Raw genomic sequence first — 13,148 nt, forward strand, 5'->3', positions numbered from 1 at the left:
GACGGCGGTGACAAGTTTGCAAGCCTGAACTCTGGGGTTGAGAATGAAGCATGGAAATGTCCTCCAAGGCTGAAACAATGGATGTTACAATGTGTGAATATCAAGTGCAGGTTAAATATATGGATGTTTACAGGTGCCCACGCAAATATTCACTGCCCTGCATGAAGCACAGGCAGCGCAGCAACTGACCAAGTTGACTAACCGAAGCCAGGACATTGTTAAGAAGTTGATATAGGGTCATTGCTGCACTCAGAAATATATGTATTGCACATATGCAGAATATATTGATCACCACAACCAATATCCAATCACAGCTCATCAGTGCCTTTGTTAAAAAAAATTATTCTCCCTTGGCTTTACTGTATGACATTTTTATATTACACAAAGCAGGATCATATGAAGCCCAAATTGTGATGACAATGAATGAAACAGCAGGGTTAATGCTAAGGTTCGACCAATATAGTTTTTTTCACAACCGATTCCAATACCAATATTTTTGCCAACATTCAATATCTTTCAATTTGATCATTTTCATGCAAAAAATTCCAAATATTCACTGTTTCCCCCAGAATTGTATTCTTGGCAGGTTGGAAAATCCTCTGAAACAGCATTTAAACCCTCATGTGACACTAAAACTCGCCATTGAATCCCAGACTAATAACACTCTTTTAGGGTTAGCAGCTCCCACACCTATTCAATTGTATGGAAACTCTGGGAAAAACAGAATTGAACAATTAAATCAATAAATAATCTTTGCAAATGCAATAAAATTGTCCAGTTTTACTGTAGCTGAAATCAGGGAGGAACCTCCAACATATATTTGATATTTAATAAAAGGACAATATCGGCCTGGTATATCGGCAAACAGACATATTGGTCTAACCCCAGTTAATACAGTGGTGTATTAAGCAGACAGTCATGATACATTTCTCCCATGGCAGCTCAGATGGCAGGCAGACCTGAACCAGTAGCATTTCAAGCATTTTTTGGACTTCTCTAGATGATTAGATGGCAGTTTACGGAGCGATTCAATTTGTTTCATTGCACCAGATAAGTTCTGATAATCACAGAGAGGCATTTGAAAGGATTTCTACTAGCATGTGACCCACGTCTGATGACAGATAGACAACGTTCAGATAGTGGAGGGACATCGTTTCAAGAAGACCAATGTCATTCAGGTGTTAAAGCTTCTGTAGAAATGAGTGGACACTGAGGTAGATGTTATCGATAACAGATACAGCATTCTGATCAAACCCAAACACAAAGCAATCAGAAACATTCAAATTATTCAAAGAAAATCAGATGTCGAATGCCTGCAATAAATGCATTTCAACTGTATTTTCCTGCACCAACATTCTTAGGACAAAAGGGGTTTTAAGTGTTTTTGGCAGGCAGCCGTTTTCATTGGAGCTGCCCGCTGCTGTGTTTTTATCAAGGCAAAAATTGAAAAAACACAAATCGAAACACATTAGCAAAAATGTTAGAAATCTAAAAAATAATTCACCAGTTTAAACCAATTCCTCTCCATATAAAACATATATGATACTTTTAAAAAATATAGATTTAACAACTAACTCTACCAGTCAAACAGAACAGATAAATTTTATTTCAATAAACTTTATACCAATGAGCAGTTGTTCCCACGTTTCAAACGAGTGGTGCTGGATCGGTTTTGAGCTGTCGACACAAAAGTAAAACTTGTTTTGTCCTGTTTACATGCTCTACTTTTCAAGCATGCAATAATATGTTTTGGTATAGAACATGATATGCAATATACAGACAGAACATACTCTTATTGTGTGCCAATAGTACAAGTTCACACACGCCTGTTTCTCTACAGCAAGAGGAGCAATTTCCCAAAGAACATCTAATCTTGAATACATTAAGGATTCCATAGCCAGCATATATACTGTAAATATACCTAGTAGATGATTCAAGTAACTTCTCTCGTACCCCGGTTCGCCGCCTCCGTCCGACTCCTAGCTTTGCTCCGCGTAAAGTCAGCCAGGATGTCCTATTGTATGAGTTTGTAATGGAAAGGCATCTCATAGCTCTGTCTTCTTATGAGAGTCAGTGTTTTTCGTCTGTGGTTTATTTCACCCCCTCAGAAGACGGAAGAAAAGGAGGGGTGGTAATGGGGGAAGGGAAGGGGGGGTGGGGGGGGGTCATCCTCTGGCAGGTGTGTTGTTAGCCATGAAGGGCCACGAGGGGCCACCATGAGGGGCCAGTGCCTCTCAGCTTCTAGTGAAGGCCGACACAGCGGCTCACTCGCTGGGTTTGACCTTGTACTGTTTTTGGTTTGACATGCCGCCATGGAGGGAAGGGAGGGGAGAAGGGCTGCTCATCATTCTTCCCCTGAAAACCAAAAAAAAACAACAATCTATTTCCAGTAGACAGTTTGGTTACAGTACTCTCCTTTATGTCTGCGTCAATCCATAGGTAAGTTTCAAAAATACATTGCATGTGCTATATGGTTATATCAAAGTTGCCTAGGGTAGCTAGGCAACTTTGCACATTAGCGGCCCCAAGTGGCAGTGAAAGGTAACTTCTGAACTTCAATACCCAGAAATCCTGTAATGTGACGTCAGTAAACTGCACACAGCACACTCATGTTTACCAACCCAGCCAGTCTGAGATGCTTTATACCAAAGGATACCAAAGGAACAAGAGAGGCAAAAGATCCAATGGTGGTGAGTCCAGCTTTCTCTGGAGGGAGCGCTCTTTTGGATTTCACTCTTGAAGGAAAAATCCCTCCCCCAGCTCCTCTTCCGCTCTTAGATATCATCAATCTGTGATGTCCAATGCCTTCCAGGAGTAATTTTGTTATGCAGTGATGTAATTTGCTTTTTTGATGTACCCCATGTCCCTCAACCTGGCTTGTTTGCTTCTAGGTCAGTTAGTGATGTCCTACGTTTCCCAGAATGCCTTTTGACAAACCCAGAGAAGGAGAGCAAACTTGTTGCTTTCAATCAAAGGCAAGCGTGTGATCATATAAATATAGCTAGCTAGCCAGTGTTAAAGTGTTTTATGGTGGATTTTGCCTTTAATTTTCAATTTATCTTTCCAACCTGTGACTAGATTTCCTACCTGTGACCATACCCAACACCAGAATTTAACTCATAGGGTCAATCTACAGTGTCTGAGTTAGTGAGGATGCAACGCTCTTCTCTGTTGCAGCCCCACTTTGTAACTTAGGCTAAGATGGGTGGATTTTCACATAAACATCTTGCCTAGCACAGCTTTAACACTGCGTTATTAAATAAAAAAGCACTGAGAGATACACTAGCAGCACTAGTATTTGCCAGACTGTAGTGGATGTTACAAAACATAACCATGAGAGTACAGGCAGGCAATCATCAGCATACTGTATTGTTGACAGTGGAGACCCTGAGCTCTCCTGGGCTCTGGGCTTTCTGCTACAACGACTGTCAGAACAAATAACCGACACATGCCGCCCTCAAAGTGACACACTGCGTTGTCACCACGCCGAAACACCAAACAGCCAAAATGTCCTCTCATGAAACCGCTCACTGTCAATCCACGAGTGGAGAGACCACTGTGTGTTTGTTAAAGGTACAAGCTTAAATCCTGAGTTCTGTTGTTTTTCTGCCCTTTCTGTATGGAGTATCTTTGTTCATCTCTTCACTGCTTCAGTACAGAATGGCTCCTGTTCTCTGTCTGGCTCAAGCATACAGTATACAAATACACCAAGATTCGACTGATATGGGTTTTTGAAGGCTGATAGTAATATTTTTTGGATTGAAGTTGCTGATGGCTGATATTTTTTGTGCCGATGTTCAGTGTCTTTAAATTTGACAATCTTCAGGCCCAAAAATGACAAATATTCAATGTTTTTTGTATTCGTCACAGTGGAAAAGCCACTGAAACAGCTTTAGACCATCATGGGACACTAAAACTCTCCATTGAAGAAGAAGTAGAAGAAGAAGAGGAGGAAAAGATATTCATGCATACTTGATTAGAATCAGTTCAGGTTAAGGGCTTCCCATAGACAACCAGTGTAGTATTGATCAATTCTACAATAAATATGTAATCAATCAAACTGCATCATATCCATCATATCAGAGGTGGACGACACTGACTGGACCAGATCTATTTTTTTTTATAAATGGGCAATATTGAACATATAACAGCAAAGTCATATATCAGTCTAACCGTCACAGACTGCCTTCTCAACCTTTAAGCCAGAAACGCATTGGAAGCATCAGATACACACATTTTCAAACACACTGATTGTTTTCAATGACCAAATTTAGATTTTGGGAGCGTCAACAGAGACCAGCATGGCTGTTTTTCGTGGTTTCAGGAGCTGCAGTGCAAAAGATAATGCAATTTTTCCAGGAGGCGATAGTCTCAACTTTATAATTATCTAGATAGGTTTGTCTGTGTTATGACATATTTTTTGATAAATTTCTAATTTGCAGTAATAAATTATAGGGTATTTTTTGGATTTTGTTAATGAGCACCCATTGGCTGCTTGTCAAGTTGGCTAGTTTGTAAAGTTTAATCAATCTAGAAGAATCCTGAGGTGTCAACGTTGTGACAACAGACTAACTTGATAAATTTCATTTAAAAAAACAAATTAACAAAGTCCAAAATCATCCTGTAACATATGACTGGAAATTAGAAATAAGGCAAAATAAAATAAAAATAAGGAGAACAGAGAGACTATATACCAGGATATGGAATTTATGTCAGGATAAAATGTATTCTTGGTGTTGACACTTCAAATCTCCTGCCTGCAGTGAACCAAAGGAGCATCAAAGGTGTGTCAAAAAAAAAAAGTCAACGTCCATTGCGTTTGGGCCCTTAAGGTGTCCTCTATACTGCCACACTGTAGCTGGCCTCCTAAGCATTGTTTCTTAAACCCTTGTGAATACCAATGCATGTATTACAATCACACATATGTACATAATACTGTACATACGCACTATAAACATGTATCCTTGTTTACACACATTACACATTCATAAAAATGAGTGCGCTCACATTTATTTGCATATTTGCTCCTCTCTTCCTTTCCTGGTCTCTCTAACACACACATACATACGCACACACACACACACACACACACACACACACACACACACTGTCACAGGGCTGCCTAGCACTCCAGGCCATCTCCATCACCACAGTCACATATTGAGGATGCAGAACAAGGACAGGACAGAGCAGCAGCCATCACTTCCTGTTTATTGCTTCCTGATTCCCCACACAGAGAGCAGCCAAGCTGTTGCCATGCAGCATTGAGAAGCCCGCTAAAGCAACCAAGAACACCCAGCAAACATTAAAGGGTCATGATAGGCTACTGTACCCTCAATAAGCCTTTATCCACCTACTGCCAGTAGCTGATATGATGATGTGAAAAATTCTGCGAACCACCAACACAACACTATTCCATCAAAGGTTTTTCAGTCACTAGATGGTGACAGTAAGACAGGAATTGCACAGACAATCCAGGAAAAAGCATTATGTTAAGTGTTGTCAAGATTATGACCGGGATGAATGTGTTTCACCAGAAAATTGCCATACCTCCACACCAAAAATACACTGTACATGTAGATTGGCCCTATTTGCCCAAATTAAATTCTGGAGTCCGGCATGGACACTGGTAGGTAATCTATTCAACACACAGGCTGTGACAATTAAATTAAATTAAAATGAAATTCATAAGGAAACAATATTTCAATGGTGCCTTGCTTCTGGTTGAAACAGGATATTAAGGTGGGACATAATGCAGGGAGGGACAAAAGTGGGCAGGTTAGACCAGAAGAAACATAGAAAGAGAAAGGCAGTGAGACCCGTTACATACTCGGTGTAGTTGGTGAAGCAATCCCCTGTAAAATTCTTTGCTTATAATCTTGAGCTTCACAAATTCCAGATTCTTCAAAATGAATGAATTTTATGTAATCACAAAAAATACACTGTTTTTCAGGAAGTAAAAGTAATGGGATTTTGATATGAAAAAATACTAGAAAATAGAATTTTTTTTATTTTTTGGGCATGTATTGTTAAATAGGTGTATGTTATGACATGGAGAATTAGCTGAAAATTTCAATTTTCACTTAATAGTGACTTTGAGAGTGAAATCGAAGTGTCCCCTAAACAGCAATGAGCGGTGCTCCGTCCAGAGAAAGCTGGACTCACCAACGATGGCTGAACCTCTTCACCACCTCCACCCCTCCACACACTAAGAAGAAGACATTCAGTTTACTGATGTCACAGGATATGATTTCTGGGTAATGAAGTCCTTCAAGCTTGCCAAAATTCAAACAGTTACCTGTCACTGCCACTTGGAGTCGCCAAAGTGCGAAGTTGCCTAGCGCAGCTTTAACATCAGGTTTAAAATAAAGGATAGAGTTGCTGAGATACTGTTGTTTCTATTATGAGATGTTTTCTTCTTTTTTTTATGTCTGATGTTGGCCCTCTATGACACTATACCCTAACCAGCGTACACTTTGATCTCTACCAGACTATTATAATATTATGTCAAGTTTAATGTGAGCTATTTTCAGCCCCTCCAGTATTTTGTGGAGGTTTTTTTGTGATTATAGCAACCAAAAATGCTTGATTTTGCAGTGGCTTTTCACAATGTGATGCAATTTGCAGAGTTTCACTGTATGTTTTTGTTTTTTTCAGTATAAATGCGACAATGGGTACAAATCACGGGCCAAGGACAAAAAATGGTGGTACATATGTGGCACTAACTACCTCCCCATTAAGAAAGAGTCACATATAATCCCTTTATGTGATAAGAATGCTGCCTATCACAAAAACTACTGTTAATACTTTAGTGCTCATCCTTTTTCTTTTCTGAACAGAAAAAAATTAACAAAGGATGGCTCTAAGTACTGTGCCCGGATTCCAGTCTTTATAAAAAATGCCTGGCTGCTCTGTTTTATTTAGTTCTACTGTTAAATTGTTCCACGTATAACATGATGTGCCTACATTACACGGATAAGGTAAGCAAAATAAACCACTTTGGCATTATGTTATGTTATTGTGATCAAGTCACTATGGCAGCCATAACTCACAAGTACCTGCCACTTAAAGGACAGTGGGGTGCGGGTCAAGGTGGGGCACAAGAGAAGGCTCTCATGATGGGAATTCATCAAACATAAGTGACATAAATCCTTGGATTAAGAGGGAATCGATGCATTGCTTCTTTAAATAACTTTGACCTTTGGACCAAATGAACATGTCACATGTCGAAGGCACTGAGCTGGTAGATTGCACGTGGATGCAGCAATGGCGGCTCACCTGCTCACACACACGCTAGCCAGGAAGGCTTTCATGGGTAGATGGTTTTAGATGGTTCATCCTATATCTTCCCTTTTTCTGCAGCGTCTTTGCTCTATCTACCTCTGCACTACTGTTTTTTGTCTGTGCCTGTTTGTCTTTCATGAAGTGGAAAATGGAGAGGGGTAACACGCTGTGGGCCACTTGAGGCTTCAGGACAGATTCCCTCAGCAGTGACAAAGACACTAACAATAGCTGTCAGAGTGTAACCCTGCCCTGTCAACAGCAGTGTTATCCAAGGGGAAACCTGTTTACCTCTTCTGGCATTGATTGCATATGCTAGGTCAGGACAAGTAGGGCAGGAGGGGCATCTTCGGAGGAGATTTCACCGAACCTCCCGGGGGAATCGCGGCGCGCGGGGTTAGCAGATGCACTTAGCGTGCCACTCGTTTCCGAAGCCACGCTACTGTCGTGCCTTTTGCTACGTTATGCAACCGTGTGCATGGTAGATGTGTGCAGCGTGGCCTGTGGTAGGTACAGCATAGTTTAAACATGACTTATTTCCTCCAATTCCCCTTCACACTCCTCTGCCTGGAGAAAAAAACCAACAAGCTGCTGACTGGCTGAATCCTGTACTGCCACCAACCATCCCAGAGCCAGAGATACAAAGGGAGCGGTGAGAGAGCTGCAAAGAGCTCCTCTGCTGGGTGTATGATGTCTGTCCTATGCTGCTGTTCTCATAGACTGTTTTAATGTCCTTGGTACTGCGGCTTTGCTGTCCAAGACAATTTTCACCACAGCAACAATACAGCTTATCTTATCATATCTCTCTCCTTATTCACCCTCTTTTTCATACAAATGCAGCTTTGGTTGAATTGATTTTTTGTACAATCAACCATTATCAAATGCTCTGCTCTGCTGTGCCAAACGCTGATGCTTTATGGTGAATAAACCCAGTCTGGCTGGAGCCTGAGCTCTAACTCTGAAGTCACAGCAAGGATGAGAGAGAATATGGCTGAACCAACAGCCAACAGAATGAATAGGATCCAGCTGTAACTGCACCTATCAGAGACTGAGCTGCACAACAGCAGCAATCAAACCCCCTCTGACCCGCCGTTCCAGCAGCGGACACTGCCACCTAGCAGGCGGAACGCGGTACTGCGCCTCTGCATGACTCATCCCTCACAAAAGGCTGGACTCAGACGCTAATTACAAAATCTACCAGCTGACTTGTCCTGCACAGCAACATCGCTCTGCATTCCTCTGTCTGGGTATTTAGACTAGATTATCATCCTCCTTGATAAGAGTGAACAAAGCAAAATGCTGGGGAGGGCAAGGAAAGGGATTATTGTTCATTTTTATCCAATCAACAGGGAACAGAGCCACTGGAGAAGCAACACAATGTGTGCATGAAGATAAATGTTACTTTTGCATCACAGCCTGGAAATCTCAGACATGTATTTCTAATTGTGCCACAGGCCCACAGAATGAATAAAGCTCCTACGTTGGAATGAATAAGCTTCATATTGGTGCCTTTGTGCAGCATGAACACCACTCACCTCTGTGTAGGATTGCCCACAAGGTGACCAGCCTCCGATATAATGATTCCAATGGTCGTTTCAGTTCAGAGTGGAAGAGTTGTCTGTCTGTCTGTCTGTCTGTCATGATGGCCAGGCCAGAGGTGTGAGCAGTTACTCTCATTCGTCAGGTCTGCATCTATCAGCATGGGGCCTCTGCTATTAAATCCAACCAATAGGATGGTCAGTAGGTGATCTTCACCTCACAGTGAAATGTCTGTTGGGACTATTAACTCCATCCGTCGTGAAATTCCCTTTTCAGTGGGTGATTGAGTGCGTCGTCCTTGGAGTCCATGTGAATAAGGTGCTATAATGGCAGGCTAATTATGGCTGCGTGACTTCAAATAGGTGACCTGTTTCATCGTGCCATGAATTTCCAATATCGAGTTCATCTGATTAATGTTTAATCAGTGGGAGCTCTGACAAGGGGGCTGCTTACCGATTTGTTAGTTGTTAGTTTTCATTTGGATGAATTTCTGTTTGCAAAATCCCATTTATACGTCAACTAAGGTGCATGGATACTAGACCTAAGACATGGCTCTACATATTACTGTATTTCACCATTAACACTCCATATGGTGTAAATGATATATTCATTTTAATTGGTGAAATAAAGTAACAAGAAGGGCTTTTACAACATGGTGGATTATGGCCTCGCTGTAGCCTTTTCTTTACAATTTAGGCCTGTGTCCTCTTATTCCAGTGGCAGACAATACAGAAAAGTCTGGAAGGTTGCTATAGAAACTGCATCCATAGAAGTCTGCAGGACCCCTTTTTATCCACACAGTGGCGCTCTTGTTTTGGATGTGCTGCATCTGCTTTTATAATGCTCAGGCATTTTACACATAGGCTACTAGAAAGAGGATCATACCTTTATAATGCAAAATGTGACGCTGCATGTTTCAGTGAAAGGGGATTTTTACCTTACCAATAGTGATAAATTTGCTTTTTGTTTTGCTGTAGACCACTACACAATAGGGGAGCATTAGCTTACATTGATGGAAAAGACATAGGTAAAACAAAAATCTGTAAGCAAAGTTATTAGCGTTTTAGGTTTGGTGCTCATTATGATTGATTCTTATACTGCAGCTAATTTATTATCAAAAGTCCTTCTAAACGGGCTGATTCACTATAGAGCTGACAGTGTTCCAGCGTGGATGGAAAATACATGAGGTTGAAATAACAGGTGTGTGTGTGAACCACTGAGGGACCATAATAACACTGCCACCATGTGCCTTCTACATCATTCTGTAAATTTAGATGAATTGGTCCAATATTGTCTCTAGTAAAGCAAAATGTAAACTTTGAAACCCTAAACTCGCGATTAGAGGAATAAATTACGCATTAGTACTAAGAGTACGTTAATAAAGTGCTACAATTGGCTAGGCTGATAATTATTTCTAAGCTTTGCTTCTTTTTTTTTCTCCAACCCCTCATCACCAACAATGATGCGCGTAATGGAAGACAGTTTCGGGGGGGAATGGGAATACTCTTAAACCACGATTCATCCGCTGCTTATGATATTCTACTAAATAATTTCTTTTGCATTTTAGTGATGCCAGAAATAAGAGCTTGCCAGTCTACTCAAGCCAGAGCGCAGAATGGGGATGTACTCACTGAAAGAAACGCACGTTTCTCAGCGCACCACTGATGCGTAATGCGGGCAATCATACATCGGTGAGCTTCCCGGTGTAAGCTTTATGCGGGCTGCAGTTGGTGTATTTGATCGAGTCTGCGTCGTCACTGTCCAGGTAGTCTGATTTGGACAGTGACGGCTTGCTGTCACTCTTTTTGAACTCGCCAAACGAAGGCTGCTGCTGGCCACAAGTCACATGAGTGTACTGGAACTGCTCCTCGTGCTCCGTCTCCCTGTGGTAGAAGTAGTTGAAGTTGGAGACGATGACAGGGACGGGCAGCGCGATAGTCAGCACTCCGGCTATGGCGCACAGAGAGCCGACGATTTTCCCCCCGATTGTTACCGGACACATGTCTCCGTAGCCCACGGTGGTCATGGACACCACCGCCCACCAGAAGGCGTCGGGGATGCTGTTGAAGCCCGAGTCCGGGTCGTCGGTCTCCGCGAAGTACACCGCGCTGGAAAACAAGATGACTCCTATGAAAAGAAAAAATATCAACAGTCCCAGCTCTCGCATGCTGGCTTGGAGCGTTTTCCCGAGGATCTGGAGACCTTTGGAGTGTCTGGAGAGCTTGAAGATCCTGAAGACCCTGACCAGGCGGATGACCCTCAGGATGGCCAGAGACATGGCCTGCTGGCCGTTCCCCTGGTGCTCCGCTAACTCCAAACCCAGTGTGATAAAGTATGGCATGATCGCCACAATGTCGATGGTGTTCATGATATTTTTGAAGAAGGCGGGCTTGCTCGGACAGGCGAGGAACCTGACCAGCAGCTCGAAGGAGAACCAGATGATGCAGAGCGTCTCCACGATGAAAAACGGGTCTGTGAACGGATTTGGCTTCTTTGCGCGTACAGTTCCGTTCACGGCCAGGTGGTCGTCGTATGTTCTGCCATCCTCTCTGAATTCGGGCAAAGTCTCCAAGCAGAAAATCACAATTGATATCAGAATAACCAGCACAGAAACTATTGCAATCCCCCTGGCGGGTCCCGAGCTCTCCGGATACTCGAACAGAAGCCAAACCTGCCGCTGGAACTCATTGTCCGGCAACGGGCGCTCTTCCTCCTTGATGAAGCCCTCATCCTCCTTGAAATTCTCGATCACCTCCTCCCCCAGTTCGTAAAATTTAATCTCCTCCATGAATATGTCCACTGGCACGTTGACGGGTCTCCTGAGCCTGCCGCCGGACTGGTAGTAGTAGAGGATGGCATCGAAGCTGGGTCGGTTCCTGTCGAAGAAGTACTCGTTCCTCAGCGGGTCAAAGAAGCGCATTCTCTTCCTCGGGTCGCCCAGTAAGGTGGTGGGGAACTGGGCGAGGGTCTTCAGCTGCGTCTCGAAGCGCAGCCCGGAGATGTTGATGACCACCCGCTCGCAGCACTCCTGGTCGGCTCTCTCCGGGTCATACACATCCTGGGACAGGGCTGCCAGTGCCACAGTCTCATCCAGGTTCTCTCCGGGCACTACGGTCATCTTTCTCCCCAAAGGGCGACGCTTCCCGCACCTCAGTCCCTGCTAGTGTCCCCCCCGTCTCTCCCTCTCCTCCGTCTCTCCCTCTCTGCCTCCAACACCGTGCGTATTTGTCCGCGCTATTTGGAAACCCAGTGAGTCCAGTCCACTCTCCTGTTCCCCCCCTCTGCGTCTCGGTGCCTCTGTCGGTGTCACGTCCGCGGGCGCGTTGGTTTTGTTGGCATTTTTCCTCCGCCTTTTACCTTCCACACGCTGCTAGTCTGGACTATCGGCTGTCACATTCACTGCATTTTAAGCAGGCAATGCCCTCCCCAAGCTGACGTGTGTAGACGCTCTCTCACTGAGGAGAAAACACACGCACGCACGCACACGCACACACACACACACGCACACACACACACACATACACACACACATATGCTTTGTATGAATATGACCCACCTCGTTATGAATAAATGCGCTAGATTATTCGTCTCAGTGGTTAAATATGGAGATATAAGCTGCAAAATTTTGGATACTTTGCTCCAAAGTGTCGTGCGTAATGTACCTGTTGTCCTCAACGTGGAATAGGTTCAAGGTTATCATTTGACTAGTTGCTCATAAATATATGATCTGTCATCTTATTTACAAATATGAACGATACACACGAATCACATTACGAGCAATATAGGCTACAGTATGTCAACATGTTTATGTCTGCGAGGCATTTGGAAACGTGGATACTTCACTTGCAGGGCGTGCAATTTCAGCCGTTATTAACAGAGACATGCAATTTGGATACAGAGTCGTTATTAATTTTAGGGTGGTCTAAGCGAATGCGTTACCTGTGGCTCAGCCTTTCCTCCATCCATCCTGACACAGAGGAGAGAGGCTCTGCAATGTCACGCCGCTGCCGCCGCTCAGACGAAACCCTGCTGACGTTCCCAGCCAACGCTGCTTTTCTGTTCCACAAGTTGTGCACGACTACGCTCCGGTCTGTGGTACCGATCATGACTTCCACAGCAACGCGCCCCGCGTTTCTGCTCTGTTTGTTGCGCTCATGTTGCATTGTGCAGCACGCATGAAAAGCCTACTGTTTGTTTGTTTTTTCCTTTCTTTCTTTGTAAAAACGTTGGAAATGTCAGTAGAAGCAGCTGAGGAAATACTTGGTTTCAAAGCAGCGGTGCTCAAACATGGCTGTTGGCTCTTGGAAAAGGAGTCTGAATGGAAGGTA

At 43.4% G+C, this 13,148-nt stretch overlaps 1 protein-coding gene across 1 annotated transcript; it reads right to left on the reverse strand.

Annotated features, from left to right (window-relative positions):
* Positions 1-10,501: 10,501 nt before the first annotated feature.
* On the reverse strand, positions 10,502-11,938 carry LOC139916275 (shaker-related potassium channel tsha2). The gene has a single exon (XM_071905088.1). The coding sequence runs from the start codon at positions 11,936-11,938 to the stop codon at positions 10,502-10,504; it is 1,437 nt and encodes a 478-aa protein (XP_071761189.1).
* Positions 11,939-13,148: the final 1,210 nt, after the last annotated feature.

Source organism: Centroberyx gerrardi, chromosome 24 (genome assembly GCF_048128805.1).
Source record: "Centroberyx gerrardi isolate f3 chromosome 24, fCenGer3.hap1.cur.20231027, whole genome shotgun sequence".
Taxonomy (NCBI): domain Eukaryota; kingdom Metazoa; phylum Chordata; class Actinopteri; order Beryciformes; family Berycidae; genus Centroberyx; species Centroberyx gerrardi.